The 25,505-nt window shown below is 38.3% G+C and overlaps 1 protein-coding gene across 4 annotated transcripts in view; it reads right to left on the bottom strand.

The window, feature by feature from the left end:
- ncoa1 (nuclear receptor coactivator 1) overlaps positions 1-25,505 on the bottom strand; it is a 72,303-nt gene that overhangs the window by 16,456 nt on the left and 30,342 nt on the right. For 2 of the 4 annotated variants that reach the window (XM_084090520.1, XM_084090521.1), the window contains 9 exons: positions 23,337-23,442; positions 15,091-15,257; positions 7,432-7,538; positions 7,075-7,252; positions 4,817-4,996; positions 4,420-4,518; positions 2,614-2,754; positions 1,831-1,978; positions 739-1,720 (listed from right to left, as the gene is read on the bottom strand). In XM_084090520.1, the coding sequence (XP_083946646.1) occupies positions 739-1,720; positions 1,831-1,978; positions 2,614-2,754; positions 4,420-4,518; positions 4,817-4,996; positions 7,075-7,252; positions 7,432-7,538; positions 15,091-15,257; positions 23,337-23,434 (2,100 nt within the window). In that variant the 5' untranslated portion in view covers positions 23,435-23,442. Of the gene's footprint in view, positions 1-738; positions 1,721-1,830; positions 1,979-2,613; positions 2,755-4,419; positions 4,519-4,816; positions 4,997-7,074; positions 7,253-7,431; positions 7,539-8,463; positions 8,485-15,090; positions 15,258-23,331; positions 23,446-25,505 lie in introns of those variants that run through there. The other 2 variants (XM_084090522.1, XM_084090523.1) reach the window with 2 other exon arrangements.

Below are 25,505 nucleotides of genomic sequence, written 5' to 3'. Positions count from 1 at the left end.
AAAACGTGAAATCTGACCTTGTTGTGAAACTCTGAGCCTCTGAAATAATTATGAATACACATTAACTGTAATAAAATTATTTAAGCTTTCTTCAATATTTTTTAATTAAAATGTTTTATGTATTGTGATGATGTGCATTTTTCATGAAACAAAAAAATAAATTTGGCAAAATAAATTTCTATCAGCCAAACATCCCATTTGTGATCAGATATTTAAAAGCTATGCGCAGGAGTAAACGTACAACTACTTAAAAGTTTGCAGTCAAATAGATTTCAAACAGTAAAAATAAATTATTACTTTTAAGTAGTAAGGCCCCATTAAATTGATCAAAAGTGACAGTAAAGATATTTATAATGTTACTAAAGTAAATAAATGCTGGTCTTTTAAACTTTGTTCATCAAAGAATCTCAAAGAATAATTTTGTTTTAATGTTTTTCCACAGGGTTTTCAAGATTAATAATAATAAATATTATTTAAGCACCAAATCAACATATTATATTGATTTCTGAAGGATCACATGACACTAAAAACTGGAATAAAGTTATTTTCAAGTGTAATATTATTTCACAAACAAAATAAAAAATCTTACCGAACCAAAACCTTTAAACGATACTGCAAACATAACTTGAGTTGTGAAGTTTACCAATAATGTTAAGGCTTTGTGGCATAGTAACATGTAGATGTACTTAGATATTCTTTCATTAAGTACAAATATGGAATAAATCAGGAAGTAAATACCGGACTGGGCTTGTCACTGGATTGAGGTGAGCAAGCGATTGCAGACACGTTGGTGGCTGCAGCAGCGGCACAGGGTACGTTCTCTCTGCTCCCTTTCTTCTCGGCCTTCACCTTGACCGTCTGGAGGCTGAGAGCGGCCGGAGGAGGCAAGTCCTCCAGGTCCTTTTCATCCGTATCCAGCAGGAAACGTAGCAGCTGGTGGTCCTGGGGCTCCTTCCCGAGCCCCCGTGCTACCAAGGCCGCATTGGGACTGGTTGGAGGCTCCTTCTTAATGTCAAGCTCCTTGCCTGCATCTGCAGGGCTGTTGTCTTGGAGCAGGCCGTGCAGAATCTTATGGCGCTCGGTCAGGCTGCGGTGAGAGCCCGGGCATTGGGACACGGGTGAGGGACGGGGTTGAGAGTCATGTTCGGAGGCACCCGCATCGGGGTTGCCGTCCAAGAGCTGGTTGAGTTTGGGGTTGCCTACCGTCTTCGGCTCATCGGTGGATGCTTCCGGCGGTTTGGCCGGTGGCTGACGTGCCGGGGAGCTGCTGGGGGTTGGAGTCTGTCTGGGAGGCAGGGGAGAGGGGAGAGAGAAACCGACACCATCGCCGCTAGATTGCTGCCTGGTCAGTCCGCCAGCGGGTGAGTGAATGCCGGGCGTCGAGGGGGAAAAAGGATGGCCGGGCACACGTGGGCTGCTGGCCAGGCCCGGGCTGCCCCGTGGAGGTCGGGGCGACATGAATGAGGTAGAGGTGGATGTGAGCGGGCTGCCTAGTGGAGAGGGGCTGCTGACCTGCTGGGAGGGCCCAACACGGCTGGGCGTCAGGTAGCCTGGTGGAGTGGGTGTGGGGGGTCCAGGAGTGGCACAAGTGCCGTTGCTGTTGTTGAGATGGAGGCTGAGGTCACTGGAGGGCTGCAGGGCAGGTGAACGGGAGGGCGGGGCAGCAGGAGATGGAAGGCTGGGGGTAGTGTTTTCCTGAGAGCTAGCAGTGTTGTGTTCCCTAAAACACACATTCAAATAAAAAAAATATGTGAGATCCAATAGTCGTTGTGTGCTGTGTTTATATAAATTAAAGGGACATTCTCTGTGTTGGTTACTGTGAGATGATACCTGTCTATAGTGTGAATGCCCATGATGAAGGGCTGTACATCTGGGTTTTGGGGGCAGCAGAATTTGCAGCGCGTCTGCGCACTGAGGGACGTCCCGTCACTGAGTATGAAATGGTAGAGAGGACTGATGGCCGTGCCGTGGGTCATCACTGTCAACACACACATAGATTAAATCCGTCACAGTTTCTACAAAAATATTAACACTATATTAATTAAAAATTAACACTATATTTATTAATTATATTAAAAACTATAACACTATATAAATATTATTCCACTATATTAGACTATACTACTGATTATTTTGATCAAATAAATGCAGCCTGCATTATCCTGGTGAGGATAAGAGACTTTCACAAACATAAAAAATAGACTCCAAACTTATGAATAGTTATGTATACCCTATATTCATACATCTTTTTTTTCTTTTTATAAACTTCTTTTTGCACTTTGATTGGAGGAAAGCATTAGGCATCAATCAAAGTAACACGTTTCAATAAAAATATTGAATGTTCAATAAAATAAAGAAAATAAAACAGTTTTTTCTGCCAAATAAAAACTAGCTACTCAACTAAATGAAAAAATAATCCACAGATTGATCAATTATCAAAATAATTGTTAGTAGCAGCCATACTGTAAAAAGTAAATGAGATCAAAGGTTATTAAGCTATGAGTAAAAATGCGCGTGTAAATCGTCAAATACATCATAAAAAGTGGTAATCATCGGTGCTTTAAAATGTCAAGTACTACTCAAAATGGCTAGAACGGAGGTGAACGTGCTCACCCTCATGAAGCAGCTTCTTGGCATGGGAGGGCTCGTTGCCCTGAGGCTGGAAGAAAGCATAGATGCACTTCCTGACCAGATCCTCCCAACCTGGTCGGCCTGTGGCCCTCAGAGCACTCGTCTCAATAGAGATGATTTTCCCTGCATGACACACACACACACACACACACACACACACACACACACACACACACACACACACACACAGAGAGAGAGAGAGAGAGAGAGAGAGAGAGAGAGAGAGAGAGAGAGAGAGAGAGAGAGAGAGAGAGAGAGAGAGAAAGATCATTAGATTTTGTCAACAGGACTAGAAGTTCAAGAGGAAGCTTTTCACATTGCAGTTTTAACAACAAACAGTTTTGCGCTTCCTTGTGCAAAAATAGAAAAAGCACATATTTTCAGTTTCAGTCTGCATGTTTGTTATTCTTCTCCAGCATGTTTCTTTTTCTTCTCCTGCACTAAACTAAGCAAGACTTTTGAGGAACAAAGCTACATCTGTATTTACACAGGAATGACAATCACAGGAAACAATGTACGAGCTCAATGTAACTGTCACAATTTTTTGTCACCATGTTTGAAAAAAACTAAATAAATAAATAGAGCGTATTAAAATGGAAGGTGACGTCTGGAGATGCGTTTTAATGGGGTCTTATGGTGCTTTTTAATGTTTTCCTTTTCCTGTAGTGTGTAATGTATCTGTTTGTGCATGTATACAATCTGATCCATTTATTCTATCTAACAGAGGATAGAATAAACCAGACCTGCCTAAAACGCCTCGAATGAAGTCAAGATATTACATCAGCTGGCCAATCAGAGCACTATGAGCTTGCTTTTCGGAAGGAGGAGCTTTTTTAGAAATTAGCATGTTTCAGACAGGGGATAGAGGAGCTACAACAACGTACAGTATGTGAAAAATTAGCTTTTTGAACATTAAAGCATGTTTTATTAATCCCAAAAATCAAAATAATGAACTTTTAAAATAGCATCATCTGACCCCTTTAAAAGTGTTTTTAATCAAAATCATTACTTCAAAAACAAGAAACTTTTGAAACACAGCTCCAGTTGTAATAAAAAGATTTATACTGAGCTCTGTAATGGAAACTAGCATGTATAAACCTTAATTAAACAATTTAATAATCAATTAAAAAGGAATTTGTACCTGTATGATATTACGCTGTAGTCACATGGGACCAGCAGTTTGGAAAATGGATTGATGGATGATTAAGCTGTGGGCGCCGTCTTCCGGTGAGACTGTGTCACGGTGCATTATGGGTATTCTCTAGCCGTTGAGCGTACAGCGGTTATATACTCGATATTGCGGGTTCATTGTGGGATTGAATGAGTGCACTGGATGGTATTGGACACCACTACAAACAGCTGTCCCTTCAAATAGTGCCCTATTTAAGGGTATGGGGGGCGATTTCGTAAACAGCCAGTGAGACATACAGCAAAAGCATGATGAGATGGGCAAAAGAGTCCATCTAATATGTTTGCATACAAAAACAATTAGGATTTGGTCCTCCTGTGTGAATATTTGTGTCCATATTTGTTATCAAAAACCTTACCAGCATCTCTCGCTAACTACAGTATTTATTTGTATTCATTAATTTTATTTCGACAACAGCTTTTTCAACTACTGTTTTCTGCTTTGCAATAGTTGTTTTATTTTTGATTTGCTCAAATTTGTAAATTAATAGTTTAGTCTTTGGTTTAGCTTATTCAATATTTTATGTAAAGTCTAGTACGTGTTTGTGTGTGTGTGTGTGTGTGTGTGTGTGTGTGTGTGTGTGTATCATGAAACACTACCTGTAGGGTCCTGCTTGGTGATGAAGGACTCCGTACAGACAGGGATCTGAGGTGGACGGGGCATTCGACATGCTATACATATCAAACAGCTCTGCAGGTCTGTGGACAACAGAGACATCATGGTCTGAACAAAGTGACCCCCCTCAGCTATATGCAACACATTTTTAAACACATATGTACATAACATAATTAAACATGATTAAATTAGAAAAATGCTAAATAGAAGCATTTTTATTAGTGGACTCAGACTTTTGCACCCCATAATAAAAATAAAAAACTAAAAAAAAACTGATTTCAGATTTGAACACTGGCACGTCAATGACAGCTTCATCAGACTCCCTGCACTAAGCTAAATATTTATATGGGTATGACTTTATGAGTGTGTGTGTGGTCTCACCATCGCCCTCCTCCTGCACCGCTCTGGGCTGAGAGACCGTGAAGCACTGCATGAGCTCATACTGTTGTCGGGCCTCCTGGTTCTCTGTGTCCACCTCATCTGGAGGCCTTTTCAGCAACCTGCAGTTAAACGTGTGGCAGTTCCTCCGGCCTTGCTCTTGAGGCCATGGCACACCGTTTACTGAAAACACACACACACAGATGTGCAGGGTAAGTGAAGTGCGAGATAAAGACCACCAGTGGAGTGTAACGGAGTTCTGAAGTGAACGAGGTTGACCTCAAACGTTTGTGATAGTATTTACAGTGAATGATTAACACAGAGCTCTAACTGCCTTTTGTTTTTTCCCCACAAACTGTTTTATTTTATTTTCTTCAACAACCGGCAAATAACAGCTTGTACATACAGTTAAATCCAAATGTACCCCTAACATCTTCCATATCCAAAAGTTAGTAACTGCCAGCCAGCATGGATAGGTTCTTGGGACTCCAGAAACACCAGCGGCTTCAAATACCTGTATGTGACCGAGTTCTTCTGTGCCTAAATCACTCACAAATCTTTTGATAGTTCAATCTCTATTCAGTTTTCGCAAAATATTAGTTGTTTTAATGTCTTTTACGAGACATTTGCACCATTTCATGCGTTTCATCTTCAGAAAGATCTTTCTTCATCCCCGTATTGTGTGAGAAATGTGACTTGCTTAATAATGCCGAACAACCTCTTTAAGCAGGTTTTCCATTAACCCCAAAAGACCTGGCAAACTATTTACAGGGTTCTTGCAGGTTTCAGTAAGTCAAATTTAAGACCTTTTTAAGACATTTTAAGACCATAAAGATTGAAATTTAAGACCTACACGACGTATTACCAAATAAATATTCAAATCAAAGAATTCATTTTATTTCAATGAATTCAGTAATTGAAAAAGCATTAATTTAATTTACAGATAAATCACATTAGTAACCTTCCACACCCAACAACGCGTGTCAGAGAAAAGAACAGAATCAGATATAATTTTTTTATAGAAAATTGCACTTTGCATATTATACTGTAAAAAACACATAATTAGTTGATTTTAGTTGATCATAACTAGAGATGAAATGGCATGAACATTTAATTTCATGATTATAGTGACAAAAATGATCATGGTAATCACAGAATCCTGTTCAAAAAGTATTAATACTACACAATGAAATCAATCATATTTCACATATTTCAGACTTTAAATATTTTTTTATAAAAAGAATGAGTCCAAAAAGATCAATTACTGACATTTACAATGCACTTTAGCTTATCTTTTACTATTAATAGTAAAATTCGGTCCGATTTTCCCGTGGCGTCTGTCGTTGCTATGCAACCATGCCCTGCGCTCTCCACAACGACAAAGAAGTTTTAGTGGCTAATAGATTTCCACCACCGAGAAACGCTTGCTGTAGCTCTGCTACAAGATTTATTTACCGAGAAGAGAAAAACACCCGTAGTGTTTGGGTGCACCCCCATCCTTCCTGTTGACTGAGCTTTCAGACAGCGCCTGGAAAAAACGAGCGAGTCGCTTCTATTATGAGCACGCTTACCGCGCGCCTACATTTGAACGAACTTGAGCGCGCAAAAGACGCGATATGTGAACGGCCTCTTGGCGAGCGACCTCCAGTCAGGCCGCGAGCGACGTGTTGGAGACCCCAGCACTAGAGCTCCGCTTCGTAGGCTACGACTCGATACTTTTTTGCTACTTTGTAATAACTTTCTGCGGCCAGCGTTCCTGGAAATAAACGAGCGTAAACCCTTTTTAAGACCTGACTAAATGAAATTTAAGACCGCGGATGAAAATCTGGCCGTTTTGAAGACTTTTTAAGGCCTTAAATTTAAAGTTCAGAATTTTAGACATTTTAAGACCCCGCGGGAACCCTGTATTTGACAAACCTGTCTGAGATTGATACCAATAACCTAAAAAATATATGAGAAATAAAACAAACAAACTCTTTCTTTGAAAAACTAAAATCTCAATCTTTATTTTACTGAAATCCTACTTTTATTTTTGTATACATCGTAATCATAGCCTCAGGCAAATGGTCCTGTGCATGTTCAAGAGAGTCTGGAGCTCAAGCTTTCTGTCGCATTATAACGTTTGGGCAGTAGCAAAATCAGCCGTTGTAAGCTTCTTTTTACACCTATGCGAAGAACAAAAAAGAACTTCGCCGTGAGTATATTGGGGCCTTTATCTATCATTCTGCTCTTACTGTTTCCGTCCTCACCGAGAGACTCACCAAGGCTTTTGGGTAGCAGGTTGCGCACAAACTCGTTGTGATCTCCCACATGAAGGATGCTATAGACGCTGGAGGTCATCAGCTCTTCCTGACTATAACCCAGATAACTGGTGACATTTTCAGACACAAACACAATGCGTCCCTCGCGGTTCGCAACGAAAAAGAAGCCATCCAGGGCCTGGTAGAGCGGGCAGAGAATAGAGATAGAGGACACAAATAAGATGTATGTTGCACTAAAGTGCCATATTCCCAACCATAGGAAATGGGCCAGGCTTATATGACAACAAATACAGGTCTACGGCAATACTCAGACATCAGCCTTTTCTACAGATAGACAGTCGGAAAAGTTCAACATACCTCCAAAAGGAGTGGCCCAAGGGCTTCCTTCTCCACCATGCCCTGACTGCTGGACGATATGTCACTCTTTTGCACCTCATCATCTGGAGACATCAGAGCTGCTTTCTCTGTGGGCACACAAAGAAATTTCAAGTCCCTGGTAAGTGATACCAAAATTTGAGAGCATGAATATACATTACCATTCAAGAGTTTTTTGTTTTTGAAAGAAATACGCAAACACTTTTATTCAGTTAGGATGCAGTAAATTAATCAAAAGTCGTGGTAAAGACATTTATAATTTTACAACAAAAAATGAATCATGGTCTCCCCCAAAAAAAGTCACAATTGTTGAATCCTAAAAAAAATATGCATCACAGTTTCCACAAAAATATTAAGCAGCAAAACTGTTTTCAACATTCATAGTAAAAATGTTTCTTGAGCACCAAATCAGCATATTAGAATGATTTCTGAATGATCATGTGACACTGACTGCTGAAATTGTCATAAAGAAATGACATAAAAATTAGTTCAAATAAAAAAAAGAGTTGTTTTAAATTTGTAAAAACAATTCACAATATTTCTTTATTACTGTATTTTTGGATATATATGCACTTTCTGTTGGTACGGTGAAATGCACATTCACACAGTTTTGTGGCCTCGAATTTTGGTTCCTGGTGTAAGGCCAGCAGGTTTTAGTTTGCGGTGTACATAATCAATCCACACCCTCCAAACAAATCTTATGCATCCCTATCTGTCAGAGCTTTTTTATTGTGTTAGCGCCTTTTATTCACACACACAAAGAAACGTGCATCATTTCACTATTGTCCTCCTTCCTCTCCTGGACTGGGTGGATGAAAGCCACACAGCGGAAGCTTCTCTTAGACTAATGCGAGCAAAGTGATACTTTTGGAGGGGAGCCAGCAGCAGTAAGTGCAGAGAGCACTCTTGAGAAACGCTTGAGACCAGAGTCACAATTCGGTCACTCCCATCCCAGTTAGACTCAAAGAGCTGATAGAAAGTGTCAATAATTATTCTACTGCCAAACTACTTAACCTTCTTTCTCCTCTCGAGATCAAAGCGTCTGAAGGACCGTTTGAGAACTCGACTCGGTCCAGCAGCTGGAGAGAAGAGAGGACGAGACTGTTTGTTTTGGGCTGCATTCTAAGTGAAGATTTCTTGAAGGAAAGGCTAAATTTAGATCAGAGCTTGAGCGCCGTATTTACACACATAATAGCAATGTAGCTCTCGCCGAGGAACTTCTGCAGAGAGCTCAACTCAGCGACGACATCAATCTGGTTTGTTTTGATCTGAACTCTGCAACGCAAGAGTTTAAAATGAAGTCAGTATGGTGGGAGAGGAACAGGCGTTTTGGGTTGTTAGACAAAAGTTTGGCCAATACATTGCGGCTGAGAAGTGATGTACTGTAATCTGGTGATTGTCGACGTGGTGTGAATTGGCCTTAAAATGAACGATACACAAATCTTTTGGGTTTTTAAGAAGAGGTGTGCTACTGATTTTCTAAGCAATCAGACTTCTCATATGGTGGACAATAAAACAACTGAAAAAAATCCTACAGTTACATTAGTAAAATTTCAGTGAAATGATGCGACACAAAAGGTCATTTGTTGATTGTCAATAGTTTAGAGATGAACGAAGCAAAGCACACATTGAAGTCTCTTTCGAACCAAGCAGTTTCCTGTTGGTTTAAATGGCAAATCCTGTCGCAAAATTGACACGGATCCCTATTGAAACTACTCTGTCTGTGAAAATGCGGAGAACGGCAGTAAATGTGATCGCACCTTTACATTGAGGGACGGATCCGAGCCATATCTAAAAAGAAACTTAGAGTAGTGCTCTTTTGGCCTGGATCAATGAGCGACCACCTAGAACACCCTAGCAGACACATGCCACATAGCAACATGCAAAAAAACCCCCACTGAAAACACCTTAGCAACTACATATGAATAATCGACAACCACCTACAACACCTTAAGATCATGACACCACTTATAATCTAGTCGAGTATCGCAATTCCTTCTCAAACGATTCTGGATCAGTTACAACAAAACATTTTTTAGAGTTGAGATGCATTTAACAGCCAAGCACAAAAAAGGCTTAAGTTTTATTTTGCACCATCTTACAACCAATCAAGGTTCTAAATCATAAAATATATTTAAATGGAGTTAATGTAATTAAACAAAAATCACAATTGTGAAGGATCGAGAACCATTCTAGAATCGGATCGTGACTTCCTGAATTGACACAGATAAAAGTGAGTTGTGTAAACATTCTCCTCCTCCTAAATACATTCTGTCAATTTAAATAAGAATGGCAAAGTGAACAAATTTCATCATGCACAGTCCTTAAAATAAGCTGAATAATACTTCAAGTAATTTCACCCAGGCATTCAACTAAACAGAGAGCAAACAAAGCTAATGGCTGCTGGTTTTCATGACCTTTGCCATGCGAATTGTGCTCTGACTTAATTTCTCAGGTTTCAAATTGAATCGGATTTAGATTTTTTTTTTTTTTTAAGTGCATTTGTTGAGGGGCTGGAATGTTAATGAAGTGCGCTGTGCTGTATGAGAGCATGGCTGAAATGTGAAAAATGTCTTTGATGTACCCTTCATCCAACTAAAAGTGACATTTGATCCTAGTGTCCTCATTCATATCATCTGGAAAACACTTCAATAGTGTGCAAACTTTTTCATACCCACACACAGACAGGATCGATCTGAAGTAGTCTCAAAAAATTTGAAGTCACAAATATTTCCATGACAGATCAGAAGAATTTACTGATGTAGTTTAAGCTGAATGCGTAGATCCTTGATCAGAATAAAAGGTGGGTGGTTGATTAAAATCTTGGTATGAGTATTTTTATGTCATGGTGACAGACTAAATCATGATATACTTTTTTTTTTGCTGGAAAATCAATGGAAATATGGCCTCCAATACACACCCTGCTCCAGCTTTCGTCATCCCTTCCACTTAAAGTTTAGGTAAAGTAGTCCAGTCACAAAAATATATTTACCACGGTATAAACAGACAGACTTCTACCATTGCGAGGTATCGTATGTCATACCTTCCAGCCCTAAAAGTGTACCAAGAGACCCTCAGGTGACATTCCAGGTAAACATGTTTTTAAAGGTTGATGATTGAACCCATCTGAAAGGTTAAGCTTAAGAGGTGAAAGTGTGTTCTTGTCTGACAACATTAACAACACCCTAAGCCAGGGATAGGAGGGGCGGCAAGTTCCTGTTTCTCTTTCTCGCAGGAAGAGAGGGGAAGCTGAGGTCTACGAGAGGCCCTCTTTTGCACAAGGTCAGGGGACAGGGCAGCATCGCCATTGGCTGTTCTCTCGCACGCCCCTGCGGCCCCCCCCCTCTCCCTCAGGCTGAGAGCTCTGAATGAAAACAGAGAGGGCCAGCACTCTGGGTGACAAACTGTAGAACTAAAGCAAGCTCATGAGTGAGCTGACCCTATTGAAGGATGACAAGAACAAAAAACCTAGGTTGTTAAAGTGAACCTCATCAGCTTTTAAATCATATTTTATGCTAAAGCCCAAGTATCGGTTCAAAGAGCAATTAATACTGAATACCAGATGTTACGGCCATGCATTATATAGCATATTCACCAAATAAATAATTTTGTGGGTGATATAAAATTAACCAATATCATGAATATTGAAATAAGGGAGACATTTAAAGGTAAGGCAGGTCATTTTTGGAGAGGCTAGCAATAGCAAGCTAGCTTTGAAAGCATAAGATCCCCTCCCTTCAGAGCGTCTCCAAAGCCACACTTCCTCCAAAACACATGAAGGCTTACAGAAAGGAGAAAACTAAAGCGTCACGAGAGATGGCGTTAAACTACCTCATGTCTCAAAGCACACAACATTACAATAATAATAAACATAAACAACTTAAAGAGCACTGACCTGTATCACCTGACTGCTGCAGATAATTCCGCCGTTGATAGTGTTGCCATTGAAATGCAGAAATTCGAGTAACGAGCCGCTCTAAGTATAACGTCACGGGTTTCCATGTCTTACAAATTATGGTAGTTATGGCATGAACGCAGCATAAAGCGCATTGTTTTGGTTCAGGAGGAACTGTAAAAGGTGGCTGCTGTTTCGGATGCGGTGCTCGGTAACTGAGGTCTGTTTAACTGTGCAGTGCATAGCGTAAAACGCACTGATGACGTGTGATGACTTTCAACTGGCATAACAAAAAATATTTCTGGAACAAATCACCTACCCTGCCTTTAAGAGTCTGTAACAACAGGTTTACAAATGCTTCTCATTGATAAATCTACCTGAAATACATGAAACATGGCATGCACATCATCTGAGCACAAAACTGTTCGAAATTATGCTAATGTGAAAAAGTGCCGTTTTACCCTGCCCTCCCAAAGGTGGTCACACATCTTTCTTCATTTATAGTCATAGAAACTGATTACACTTCTTGCTTAAGCAAAACATCTTCCTAAGCTCACCTATGCAACACAATTTAACCCATTTCCCACTGCTTCAAATGATAATAATAATGATGCATTTCCTCCTACAGCGCATATGCGCCAGATATAGCAGCACGGTTCCAGCAACTATCTGTCAAGTGTCATTTTAAAGGATTATGGTGTATACATTACAGTCCTGCAAAGAAACCAGAGACAGCTTAAAATGTTTGTGCTAGCCAGTGCCTTCCCACCTAATATGCAGACCCCACAACCTTCTGACACTGATAAATTTTTAGATCTTCGGATAAACATCCTCTCGTGACCTCTTTGCATAAATTATATTCACTATTCCAGGGGCTCCTTAGTTTGCCATGCCAACAAAACCCTTTTTTAAGGCCTGCAAATCATGAGATGACATGTTTACCGCTGTCGAAATGAAGAATGACCGGGTGCATGTTCTGAATTACTTAGTGTGAGATAACGGGGTGATTTGGAGCTAGCTGACATGCTTTGTTCCGTTTCAATTTACTTTAAAGTTTTCAAGGTGCCTCTCATTGGGAAATAACAACAACGACAACAACAACAATCCAAATCATTTCTTGAAGCAAAATATTGGCAAGTTTCATGTACTGGCTAAGACAATCAAATTAATACTATATTGCTTTAAGGTCAACCATGAATAATCTCCAAACAAATAATACGATCAATGATAAGGAAATGAGCTTGGGTCACAAGGACTTTACTCAACTTAAGGTCTCATCAGTAGTTCTTAGAAAATATTTAACCATTGAGAGGACTTGTCATTAAACAAACCAGACTCTTTCTTTGAGAACTAAGCCAGTTTTGGTAAATTAGTTTGAAACTTGTGTCTATTGATAGGCAGATCAACTTGTCCAAGTGTATTATATTTTATATAGCTTTGAAAACCAAGACAATGATTTATTTTTTATAGTTTATTATGATTTATTAATAAGAAATTAATTGAACCATTACATGAGTGATGCAATAAAAATAGCGCATATTACAATAACTAAACGTGCTGAAATACACTGTCAATCTTTCACTTAGTCCTGTATGACTGCATGCTTTGTGGCATTGATAAATACATATTTCCAGAAAGAATTATTTACATACCAAGTGGACTAATCTTAAGCAACCAGTCTTAAAAAGCTAAAATGCATCACTGCAGATCTGACTTTAAACATAACACAGACATCTAGCTTTGACAAGCACTAACATCCCCTAATGATTGGTCAACACTAGACTGGCCAAAAATCCAAAATGTCTGGCTTATAGGAAGAGTTAGGCCAAAATTTGTTATCATTTATTCACCCTTGTAATTACAAACCTGTAATTTTCTTTATTCTGTGAATCTTCTATGATTGCTACAAAATTGCCCATGCAAGTTCCTTTGACAATGATAATGATTTTATTTACACTTAATATTCAACAATATCATTGATCTGACTACACTAACACTATCTGATGAGAAATGAATGGAGCTGAACAATGACATCGCTGTTTTCTGAAGAGCTGCTTTATAGCCGAATTGAACTCATTTAATAATTGATGATCTTTACAGTGGTATTGAATCAGCACTGAAATGACTTCAGTTGAACAATGACACTATTTTCTTTTTTAAAGCTGCTTTACAGCAATGTTTCATTTTATTGAATCCACCGTTTAACCCTGTAATGCTGAAATGAAACAATCTGTATTGTATAAAGTGCTATAAAAATATGCTGATTTGGTGCTCAAGTAACATTTCTTATTATCAACGGGAAAACAGTTGTGCTCTGCTGCTTAATATTTTAATTGTGTAAACTGAGAAAATGTTGGGATTTTTTGAGAAATAGAAAGTTCAAAAGAACAGCATTTTGTAACATTATAAATGTTTTACTCTACTTTCAATCAATTTTATGCATCTTTGCATAATAAAAGCCATAATTTCTTAATAAACAAAAATAAACAAACAAACATTACTGACCTCAAACTTTTGAACAGTATACAGGAAGTCAACATCCCAGCAGAACTTCACAAATTTACTTTACCACTGAGTGTGTCTTGGACATAATATGTGTTCTCTTCATTTTATGGCTTTGTCTGAGAGCTCTGACCAGTTACTGATTAAAACAAACCAAAAAAGTAAGCAAATAATCACATCCTCTGGGCCCCCCAAAAATATCTCACCACTATGATTTACAGCCAGTCCACAACCAGATAAAAACCTTGTGTTTCACATTTCAGTTTATTTCCCCCATTAGTCTTTAAGATGACTGAAGGAACAAGTTCTAATCAGATTAGGTATGTCAACAAACCAAACATCAAGTGCTATATGCACTATACAGGGTTTTTCCTGGGTCAACAATGGTCTTCGGTGATGGCGGACGAACACATTCATCCACACATAGTAAAATGGACCCAACACATGTGAACTGTGATCCCAGTACAGACAATATACCTTAGTGCTCAATTCCGATTTATTGCTCAGATCCGATTTTTTTTTGCACATCTGACCTGCATCGGATTTAGTTCCACATATGAAAGTGGCCCAAATTGGAATTGAAAAGATCAGATTTCATGTGGTTTTTGCTGTTCATATTGTTATGAGAAAAACACATCTGAGTCACGTGAGCAAAAAACATTTGGGCCACATTTCCCCTGCAATCTGAGCATAGCCTTATTGACATTGTGTTTATCCTTCGTTGCCCAGACAGCAAAAGTGTCGTCCCCAGATCCGGCCCACTTCTGGTACGTGTGGATTCCACGTGTACCAAATGTGGGCCAGATCTGGGTCGACACTATGTTGCTGTCAAGGTGGTTATAATGAAAGGATTTGCGAGTGTGCAGAACTCGCACTGAACAAAAAACTCTGCAGATTCTGACTAAATACATCTGATTGGCCATTGTGTTCCTGCTCGCAACAGATATGTCTGTGATTGGCTACAAAGCTCAACGCTGAAGGCGAGTGTTTTAAAGCAGACGGCTATCAGCGGGTACCAGTACTGCAGAATGGCACATGAAATGTTCAAATAAATCTTTGGCGGGACAAAGATCCATTTTGGCGGCAGCCAAAATATTTTTGAACGCAGGAAAAAAACTGACGAAAATTGTACTATCAAATCGTCTCCAGTGTCAATTTCCTGTCTGTACTGTGAAGTGAATGGAAAAACTTGTACGCAGCCCACACACAGCCCCAAAGGAAAAGCACGGACACTGGCTACTCACCCTGCTCGCGCCGTTTGATCTGCTGGATCTGGTCCACGGTGCTCTTTAAGATGTGGCATTTGTCCGGCTTCACGTTCAAGCTGGCAATATCGCTCATGTTGGCCGATAATAACTCAGCCAGTTCGTCAATGTAGCGGCATTCCAGCTCCCGCCGTCGCTTCTCCACACTACCATATGTGCACACAAACATGAACAAAAAAAGAGAAATGTAAATTTTTTAGCACGCACTTGAAAGATTAAAGTCTAAAGCACTGTACCTTACAATGTAAACGAAAACAATAAAATATTAAATATACATAAAATATTATCTATTACAAAATACAGTACTAAGTTTGGGGTCAGTAGGATTTTTTTTATACTTTTATTCAGCAATGATACATTAAATTAAGAGTTACTTGCGTTATCACAAAAAATATATTAATGTTTTTTTAAATAATAATAAATGATAATATTTCACAATATCCCTTTTTTATTTTATTTTATAAATGCTGCCTTGGTGAGCAATGTTTAAAAAATAAAAATAAAATCTTACCAACCCCAAATTTTTTAACAATAGAGTCAATTAGGCATATTTAAGTATATTTAAGTATATTTATATTTATATAAATGTAAATATTCAATATTTTAATAATATTTTCTATACAATTAAAATTACTATTATAATAATTTATTCATATTAAAGGTCCCGTTCTTCGTGATCCCATGTTTCAAACTTTAGTTAGTGTGTAATGTTGTTGTTAGAGTATAAATAATATCTGTAAAATTATAAAGCTCAAAGTTCAATGCCAAGCGAGATATTTTATTTAACAGAAGTCGCTTACATGGAACGGCCCGTTTGGACTACATCCCTCTACTTCCTTCTTTAATGACGTCACTAGAACAGTTTTTTGACTAACCTCCGCCCACAGGAATGCTCCCTCAACTCTACCGAAAATCGTTTACGTACTTGCGCACTTCTTATAACTTACTGTGTTTACTCACCTCTTACGGTGATTTTCTGAAGTAAAACTGACGCTTCATCTTTTGTGTGATGTACAATAAACTTTATTAAACTCATCAGTATATGTTTGATCATCATTCGGACCTGGTCCGAAACAGCAGACTTGTAGGCTATTAATAAATAATGGATATTATTGGGTATTTTGAGCTGAAACTTCACATACACACTTTGGGGACATCAGAGACTTATTTTACATCTTGTGAAAAGAGGCATAATACGGGACCTTTAATTTATGTATTAAATATGTAATTAATATGGGGGGGGGGTTAAATCTATACAGTAAATTAAAAATAAAATATATTCGGGCTATTTTAGACTGGTTCGGGTCGTACCGCTGCGGAGTAGCCCAGTACCTACATGACTCGTCATAGACATAAACAAAGAGAAGTAGCTCCGGCTACAGAATGTTCTTCCTCAAGACGCATGCAGTTCTGTTTATTAACTAACAATCAGCTATCCCTTCCTTTGCTGGCACATGAACAACCAACAGCACTTAAAGGGGGAAAAAATAAACAAAAGAAAAAGCCAATCTGCTGCTGGTCTATGTTATGATGTTTTTAAGACAAAGCCTTGAAGTGGTAAAGTTTGGCACAGAGACTAAGTGGGCATTCTGCAAGGACTTGGGGACTGAATAATTCATGATGCTCAGAGAACACTATGATCACAAACAGCCCTGAACCCTGTCTTTAGCGGTCTCAGCGTTCTGCCACCTGATAGAAGCAGAGGATTCTGCAGTTAAAAGGAAGAATGCTGGGCGAGAGGAGACTATAGGTGCACTCAAGGACAAACTGTGGGTGGCCTGGAACCAGAGCGAGGCTAAAACACACACTTTTACACAGACGTATCATTGTAGAGCTAATAAGGGTTGGGGTGTATACAGTCCTTGCACTAGAAGGCATTCCTCAAAGGCTTATGCTGCACATGGGTTATCAAGCTGAGAAACGGAAAGAGAGAGAGGCTGAATAGGACAGAGAGACAGATGGTCAGGGGGCTGTGGTGAAGTAACGTTAGATATCAATGGAATGCAAAGGCTTCAGATCTGAGCCTATTTATCATCCAGTCAAAAACAAGAGTCCTATAATTGCGTGCACTGTTTTAAAAGCAACTGAAATAAATTCCACAAAAATTCACAGATTCTAAAGACGCAGAATTAGAGAGTTTCAATGGCCACTGTTTATTCTTCAACAATCCCTGCTAACAGAGCTATCGCATAGACTGTAGAGGTGGGAATCTTCAGTCACCTCACGATCCGATCCGATTCCGATTCTGGGAGTCACGATCCGATTCCAGAACGATTCTTTATCTCCCCCCCCCCCATTAATTCATAAGTTTACATAAGTAATTAAGTAGTCTATTTTTTTTATAATTACAAATAAAATAAATAAAACATTAAAACAGTTTTATTTTAAGAATTTTAAACTAATATAACTTCAAACCATATAAATAGCAAATAGCCTAATAAAGAGAAGCATAGAAACAAATGACAAAGAAACAGAAGAGTGCTTTCAGTATTTAAGATTATCTGAACATTTTCCATTCAAGAACTGTGAGTGATTTATTTTCATCATACTTTTGTTTTTTACTTTGACATCTTATTAGACTGAGATATCTTAGATATCTATTTAGCTGCATTCACGCTCGGATCTCTTTTTAAATACAAGTAATGTGGTTTGTCCTCACCGTTTAATCCCTTAAGACATAACTTGCTGTGTTTACGTTCATTTTGCACAAGTATATTAAACCACTTACACGGAGTCGCACAGCCGCATGCGCGAGCAGTCAACACAAAGCGCGCATCAGCATTTGAAACTGAAAGCAGCCTTCTGTTAGCGAGGTTCATATTTTAAATATATAACTCCACTGCATTCCAAACCACATAAACGATGACTTCGTAGAGCATTTTTAAGGAGAATATCGACGCGCGAGACAGCACACTTCAAGTGTAACATCAAACATGCGCGTCTCTCACAGCGCATCCTGTACAATGAAGCCTGTGAATGTCCTTATAATTCGTTTCAACCTTTCCGAACTTTATTAAATATTATTTTACTGAAGGTACGTGTGTGGGGAATTGTTAGCAAGCAGAAGACGGGTGTTTCTAAAGCAAACTCTGCGTCATCGCACATCTGGTTATAAACTAAGCTCAGAATCGATTCTGAAATTCTCAGAATCGATCCAGAATCGTTGGAGAGAGAATCGCGATGCATCGATGGATCGATTTTTTCTCCCACCACTAATAGACTGTGCGAACTGTGCAACCGCACAGGGCCTCGCGCCACTAGGGGCCTCGCAATCCTGCTGTTTTTTTTTGTTTTTGTTTTTTATGTTTTTTTTGTCCCCACCACTTTTTAAAACATTGCACGAATGTAACAATTCTACAAATAAATAAAACATCTCCAGTTAACTGGCAGAGCATTCATTTCGTTTGTTTTTTAAATAAGAGACGATCTAGCACTGAAATGTGTTTTTTAAATCAAGTGATCAAAGTGCTCGTTGCCGCTGCGATCAGTGGCGCGGATACAGTGTTTTCTCGTGTGGCTCGCGCACACGCCGCACTGTCTTCACTCGGACGCGCGCTTCAATCCGTTGCAGATACTCTATTTGTTCTGGTGAAATCACAAAACATAATGCACACAAATGTGTCCCTGCTTGATATACATCCACCGATGAACATAATCGGTTTTGATGAGAAAAAAAAAAAACTACGAGAAAAAAAACTATACGAGTGCGGATTAGAACCCATAACCTCTGACACGCTTGGCGAAAGTTCTACCACTGGACCATTAAGGCATGCGTTGTTTAACCCTCTGAGGTCGACAAACGCGCCGACGCGTTTTGCCGGATTTTCTCCACATTGTAGCACTATAAACTTAAATTACTCCATCATTTATGGTCATACAGAAAAAAGAAATATAAAAAAAGAATCTGTGATATTTCTCCTTTTGTATGTGTCCACTTACAATCAAATCAAAACATTGTGCTTTTGTAAAATAAAGAAAATAAACAGGGTGTGCTTTCTGCCTCTCCGTCGCGGTGAACTTTTTTTTCTTGAGCACGTCTATAAACTGAAACAAAACTCAGCGAATACTTGTCACACATTTATGAGCCATATACCTTTATAAACATTTAAGTGTGTACTTTTAAATGATCGGATTCAAAACGAAAACAAATATTCTCTGTTTAAGTAATTTGTATAAAACCAACAAGATGTCCAGCTTCTCAAACGCTTGCTCATTACAGTTAATTTGGCCACGCCTACTCGCGCAAAAGATATTCACATGCAAATCTCCACATGGAACGCGAACGCGCTCGTTACCTCAACAACAAAACACTTCACTTCACTTTTCGTCGAGTTTGAAAGACGTGCCTGAGCTTACATTGGATTTAGGCTACCTCAGAAGAAGAAGAACGCAATTTGAAGACAAGAAAGATAAGGTAAGAAATTCTTACATAGCCTAGTTTGTTATTGTTGCATAAATGTCACGTTGCAGCTGAACTGTTGCTAGATATATGGGGAATATTATAATATTTAGACCCGTGTTTACTGTGTTTGTGGATATCTGCTCAAACATAGATATGTTTATGGTAACCATAATGTTTTATATTTGAGAGTGATCGCGTTTGAATGTATCATATTTTGCAAGCGATCGCGTTTGAATGTATCATATTTTGCAAGCGATCGCGTTTGAATGTATCATATGTGTTTACTGTGTTTGTGGATATCTGCTCAAACATAGATATGTTTATGGTAACCATAATGTTTTATATTTGAGAGTGATCGCGTTTGAATGTATCATATTTTGCAAGCGATCGCGTTTGAATGTATCATATTTTGCAAGCGATCGCGTTTGAATGTATCATATTTTGCAAGCGATCGCGTTTGAATGTATCATATTTTGGATGAAAGCAAAACGCACCAAACGGCTTCATGTTTTTATTATTATCTCATTTCATATCATCATAACGGATGGAAACATTTGAAGTAACATGATAATCAATATATTTTTCTCTAGCTTCTTTTGGAAGATTTATAGGCTGCTATAGGTTATTTATTGTTATTATTATTTTATCCGCACTGCGCATATACCTTATGCCTACAAGGCACAACAAACCTGGTGTTCATTATATTATATATCGTTGGAAACGTGTGTGTGTGTGTGTATTCTGTGAATTTTAAAAAGCAATTTTAACCAGAAAAATCTAATATTTATTTCCAAAATCGTGCAGGCCTTTCTCTTGATATCAGTATGTTCACTTTTTTTTTTTTCAGGTCCCAGATGCCACTGAGGACTTCAACATTCACATGAGTCTCAGTACGTGAACATGGTAAAGTGAAAATCTTGGAAATGAAAGGTATGTACAATGTTTTTAGGAATGGCACAAAGGTCTCTGTCTTTGAAGTGCTTTTTTGGCATTTGTTGTGTATCTTTGGATTATGTTGTGTTGTAAATAAATCCAAACAATTTAAAAGCCATTATTTTTTAAATCTCCTCATTTACAGTATTGTGCAAGGTTGCTCAGAATGATAGGGGCCTGATAGCTCCTAATAGGGCCGTTAGGGGAGGTTCTTTGTCTTTCTCAGGTGAGAAAAGCTTACATATTAATGAGCTCTCGCATAAGGCTTTTTCACACAAAACACGTCGTAAAATTTTTAAATCAATATATTGTCTTATCTGAATGAGCAGTCAGGGTGATTTTCACATAGTTTTGCAGCAAATATTCTAGGCTACGTCATACAATTTTCAAAAGTCTTGTGAAGAAATAATCAGTATGGGTTTCATGGCCTTATTTCAGTGAGAATTTTTTTTTGTATTTTCAAAAACCACGCATAAATGTCATTATCTCAAAACTACAAACTTTTACATACATGCTGCTGATATATTATTGTAGCAGAGTTTGTGCTGAATACAGTGTAATTAGACTTTAGCCATGAAAATGTCACAAGTAACAGAAATAACCAGAAATGTCAGAGCATGTCAGAACACCTCCAGGGCCCAGAAAACAGCTCAGACCTCAGAGGGTTAAGTAGGCGTATCTATGTATGTGTTCACACAAAAATTCTCGAGCTGACTTGATGTAAAACCACTCGTTGCACAGTTGAAAGTCATAGCTGAGACTATGTGCATGATTAAGCTGTATTATTCTACTTGATAAAAACGTATTGCAGCGAGATTATGCGTGCAATAGAACTAGAACAACTACGTCCGTGTGACTGTTATTCATGCGCAATTGAGCATCCACATCAATCAGCAGGGCCTCGCATTTCAAGTTCGCACAGGGCCTCGCACCCCACCTGCGACGACACTGCCTGCTAAACTGGCTAACGCATACAGAGTATAGGACAGCACAACTGTTTTCAACATTGATGATAATAAGAAATGTTTCTTGAGCACCAAATAACCATATTAGAAGGATTTCTGTAGAATCATGCGACACTGAAGACTGGAGTAATGGCTGCTGAAAATTCACCAACACAAGAATAAAACACATTTTAAAATAAATTACGCTATAAATTTCACGATATTAGTTTTTACTGTATTTTTGATTAAATAAATGCTTAACTCTGAATAATAACATCAAAATAACATATAGTAACAAGCATTTATTTATTTATTTTTATTCTATATTTATATAATTCTAGAGATGCACCGATTGCAATTGTGGTTTTTTTGCCGATACAGATTTTTGCAAATTCCGATTTTCTTTCAAAGAACTATAGATATGAAAATAAACAAGGCTTTAAGTTTTTCAGTGGATATACAGTATGAATGACAACAGAAATGTAAGTAATCAAATGTAAAATAACACTGGATAGACTTCATTGTAAAAAAATTAATACAGATTAATGCTTACAATTAGTTACAAAAGTTATTTGGTCGAGCAGAGAGTGATTTTCTTTGTCTTTTGTTTTTTGATTAACATGACAGACAACAGCAGGAATATTAGAATGCTGTCACTTTAAGAGTTTATGCATGGATTCAATACACTGTAACACAACTTTCATTATCTTCCTCAAATAATTAGGTTCCAAAACTGACTTTATTTAACTGAATACTCGCAAGGACGCGTATTTCGACATAATTTTGTGTGTATTTGACCGTTTAAGCGCAGTAAGCCACTCATTTTGGCTCAGTCTAGGCCAGGGGAATAAATAATTAAGAATAAACAAACAAACATACATATGCCTGGTTCATAACAAATCAAAATAACATGGATCATCTGCTTAGTAGAAATTAGGAATTAATTAATGCTCATTTCAATACACAAATCTTAAAGGGACTAACAATCAGCTCTCCCTTGCTCCAGCATGACCAATGGCTGGTGCATGTATGCAAGGATGGAGGAAAGTGCTTATCTGTTTGAGGTTGTGCTGCTTCTGAGTGAACGTACGTACGAATGACTTTCAAGTGTGAGCGTATGATACCATGTGTGTGTGGGAGAAGACAGCAAAGAAAGTAGGTCAGCGGCTTGCCAAGGTAGTGCGCAGGCGCACTGCATACACAGGTCAGGGCGCTGTGTGGGGTTGCTGTAGAAACAGGCAGTTACATCAGCCCCACCAAGGCCCTATGGAAGAGTATCACTCAGCCAGAAAGACCTGTTCTCCCTCCAACCAACCCTGACACAAGGATACCTTCAACAACAATAACAAAAAAAACACGCTGGCCAGCTATGTTACACCTAAAAACAACCCACTGTTGGACCTATCATGCATTGCTCATGACAGAGCTGTTGTGTTTACAGGGGGGGGGGGGGGGGGGTTTCTGCCAGTTAGTAAAAATGGTAGTTTTTTCTTTTTATTAGAAAAAATAATAAAAAACATAAATACGATAATAATGATATAAAAATATTTATTAATTTATTTAATATATATACACTGTATATTTGACAAAATGAATGAATAAATATTTTTTATATCAAACATTTTTTTTTTTTATATTAGACATTTTTTAAATATCGTATTTATGGTTTTTGGATTTTGTAAACAAACAAAGAAAACTAAAAAGAACATACAAATAAATAAATAAATACTTTTTTTTTTACACTTTAAACAAACACAATTGTTAAAATAGTCCCTTTTCTCCTATTCAACATTTGCTGCACTTCCTGTGACACACCTTGACGCCATTGTCAGTAGCCTGCATGTATAGCATTGTATTACATGAATAACATAATTGCTAAGATCTTATAAAATACTCACTAGTAATGTGAACTGAAAGAAAGACTAAAATATGATCTCATACTTCACCTGGGACCAGAGGTATCACATGGAGAGCCCTTCCTCTTCCGTGACTCTGGGGTGTTGGGGTCAAGGGCATTTTCTCCTGCAGCACTCATTTTGAGCATTTGCACACCTGCAAAACAGGGTAGTCACAGGTCAGCCCACAGTCAAGCTTGAAGGAACCATTCTACTAACTAAACACAAAGCAGGACAATAAAGTTAAGTCGTCCATTGGAGTAAACAACAGAATAAGTTGGTAATGGTAGTTTTGATTGTTGAATTCACCTGATTTGATAATATCAACATAATAATACAATACAAAATAATAGTGGCAAAAGGATGCCAGGCACCACTTCAGACCAACAGGTTCTGGAAAACCAGCAAAAATACAAGTCTGACCAGTTCTGAAGTAGGTCCCTTTTTACTGTAAATGCCATGATAGGCAAAATATCTCAACCAGATTGAGCGTAACAGTCAGATGACTCCATATCAGGCACAGTCTGAAGTGACAGCTCATTCCTGCAAGCAGTACACATAATCAATGGCTCCTTGCAGGGGAATCGTAAATCTGCTGTGAAAGGGCTTGCTAACTGAAAGCCTTGTTTGATCTGTGGCGCTGTCCACCCAGCACTACGATCTAACTCTTGCTGTTAGAAGGAACCGCCGAAAATCCCATTTGTGAGGATACTGCGTGCATATAACCACTATTATGTGACACTGGGAAAAATCCACAGCCAAAGATGGCCATTCTGCCAATGAAGACCCTTTCAATTGGGTTTTGGGTTTTTCTGCTGTTACATTTGTGCTTTAACTTCTGTACTACTCTGGTTACTCTACTGTTCGGTATAGTGGTACTCAGAGATGGGCACTCGTAGAGGTGGGCGATATATCGTTTAGACGATAATATCCAAATTGTTGTCTGGACGATATGCAAAATTGGGATATCGAATATTTCATCATTGTACAATCCGACCCCCCAAACATGAAAAGAGCTGAAAGAAGTTAAAGAGAAGGCAAATAACGCACACTATAACCTTCTAAACAATTATATGTAGCGATTTTTAATACTGTAGTAGGGCAGTACTATTCCCGGAAGCTACCAGCCCATGGTCCCGTGTCGTCAAAAACGCACATTCATAGTAAATTCGAAATAGTGCGCACAGAAGCACATGCGCAAAACCGTTTTGTAAAATGATATATGAATTATTTTTATTTTATCATATGCTATTTTACAAAAGGGCATTTTACAAACCTACGTTTTGCGCATGTGCTCCTGCACGCACTTTTTCAGTCACAACACAGCAATCAGAGGAGGATGCGCTGAAAACTGTAATGCTGTTCTCTTCCTTCATAACTCGTACTGAGAAGGTTTGAGTTGCAGAGGAATTTGTGACTGTTTCACCTGTTCAACCACATCAAAGTTTCGTAATTAGTAAGTCCGTGCTTTTTCTCTTTTTGTTCTTATGTGCTGAAGGGCCGCTGTGCCTTGGTGAAACGGTGTACGTGAAGAGCTCTTTTCCAAAACGCCATAAACCTAAAAAGCTGCCTCAAAGAACCAGCAAAAGTAATGATTATGAATATGTAAAATATTGCAATAAGACATTTTAATTGTTTATTAATTTCTGTCGGCTGCAAAGATGAAGTTGACGATAGGCTATTGACTCGAGATCTTCGCAGTATAGGCTAGTGAACGCACCGGAGAAATGCACATTTATTAGGCTACATAGTTTTATTTTGTTTTGGATGGTTTTGTTTAGAACCAGCTTTCTGTAAATATATTTCACATTTTTTAGGCCTGTGAGGCGAGTAGGCTACGGTTCGGTTCATGATGATATAATCTCCAGTTCAAGCACCTTATGTTGTGCTAGCCTATATTTATTTTTTATGTATTAAATCCAGGAAATTGGTTAATGAAAAAAATATTAAAATTAAGATACAATTAATACAAAACGAAATTCGTTTTAAAGAAAGGCTTTGTGCTTTCTGTTTTGAGCTCTCTGTGAAAGTTTGAAAGTCTTTTAGTGCCGCTTTCAGAGCACTCGCGTCCATAATGGAGAACTGTCACATAATATTGTTTTTTCCTCATAAATGCAAACACAAAAAATAAAAGACAAAAGACTTTTTTAAAAAGACAAACCATCAATTTTTGGAAAAAAATGATGGATTTATAGCGTTTTGGGGAAAAAATTGATGGAT

The sequence above is a fragment of the Abramis brama genome (assembly GCF_963993115.1).
Source record: "Abramis brama genome assembly, chromosome: 18".
In the NCBI taxonomy this organism is placed as follows: Eukaryota; Metazoa; Chordata; class Actinopteri; order Cypriniformes; family Leuciscidae; genus Abramis; species Abramis brama.
Note: the sequence above shows the minus strand (reverse complement) of the source record. Positions and strands in the feature narration are given on the sequence as shown.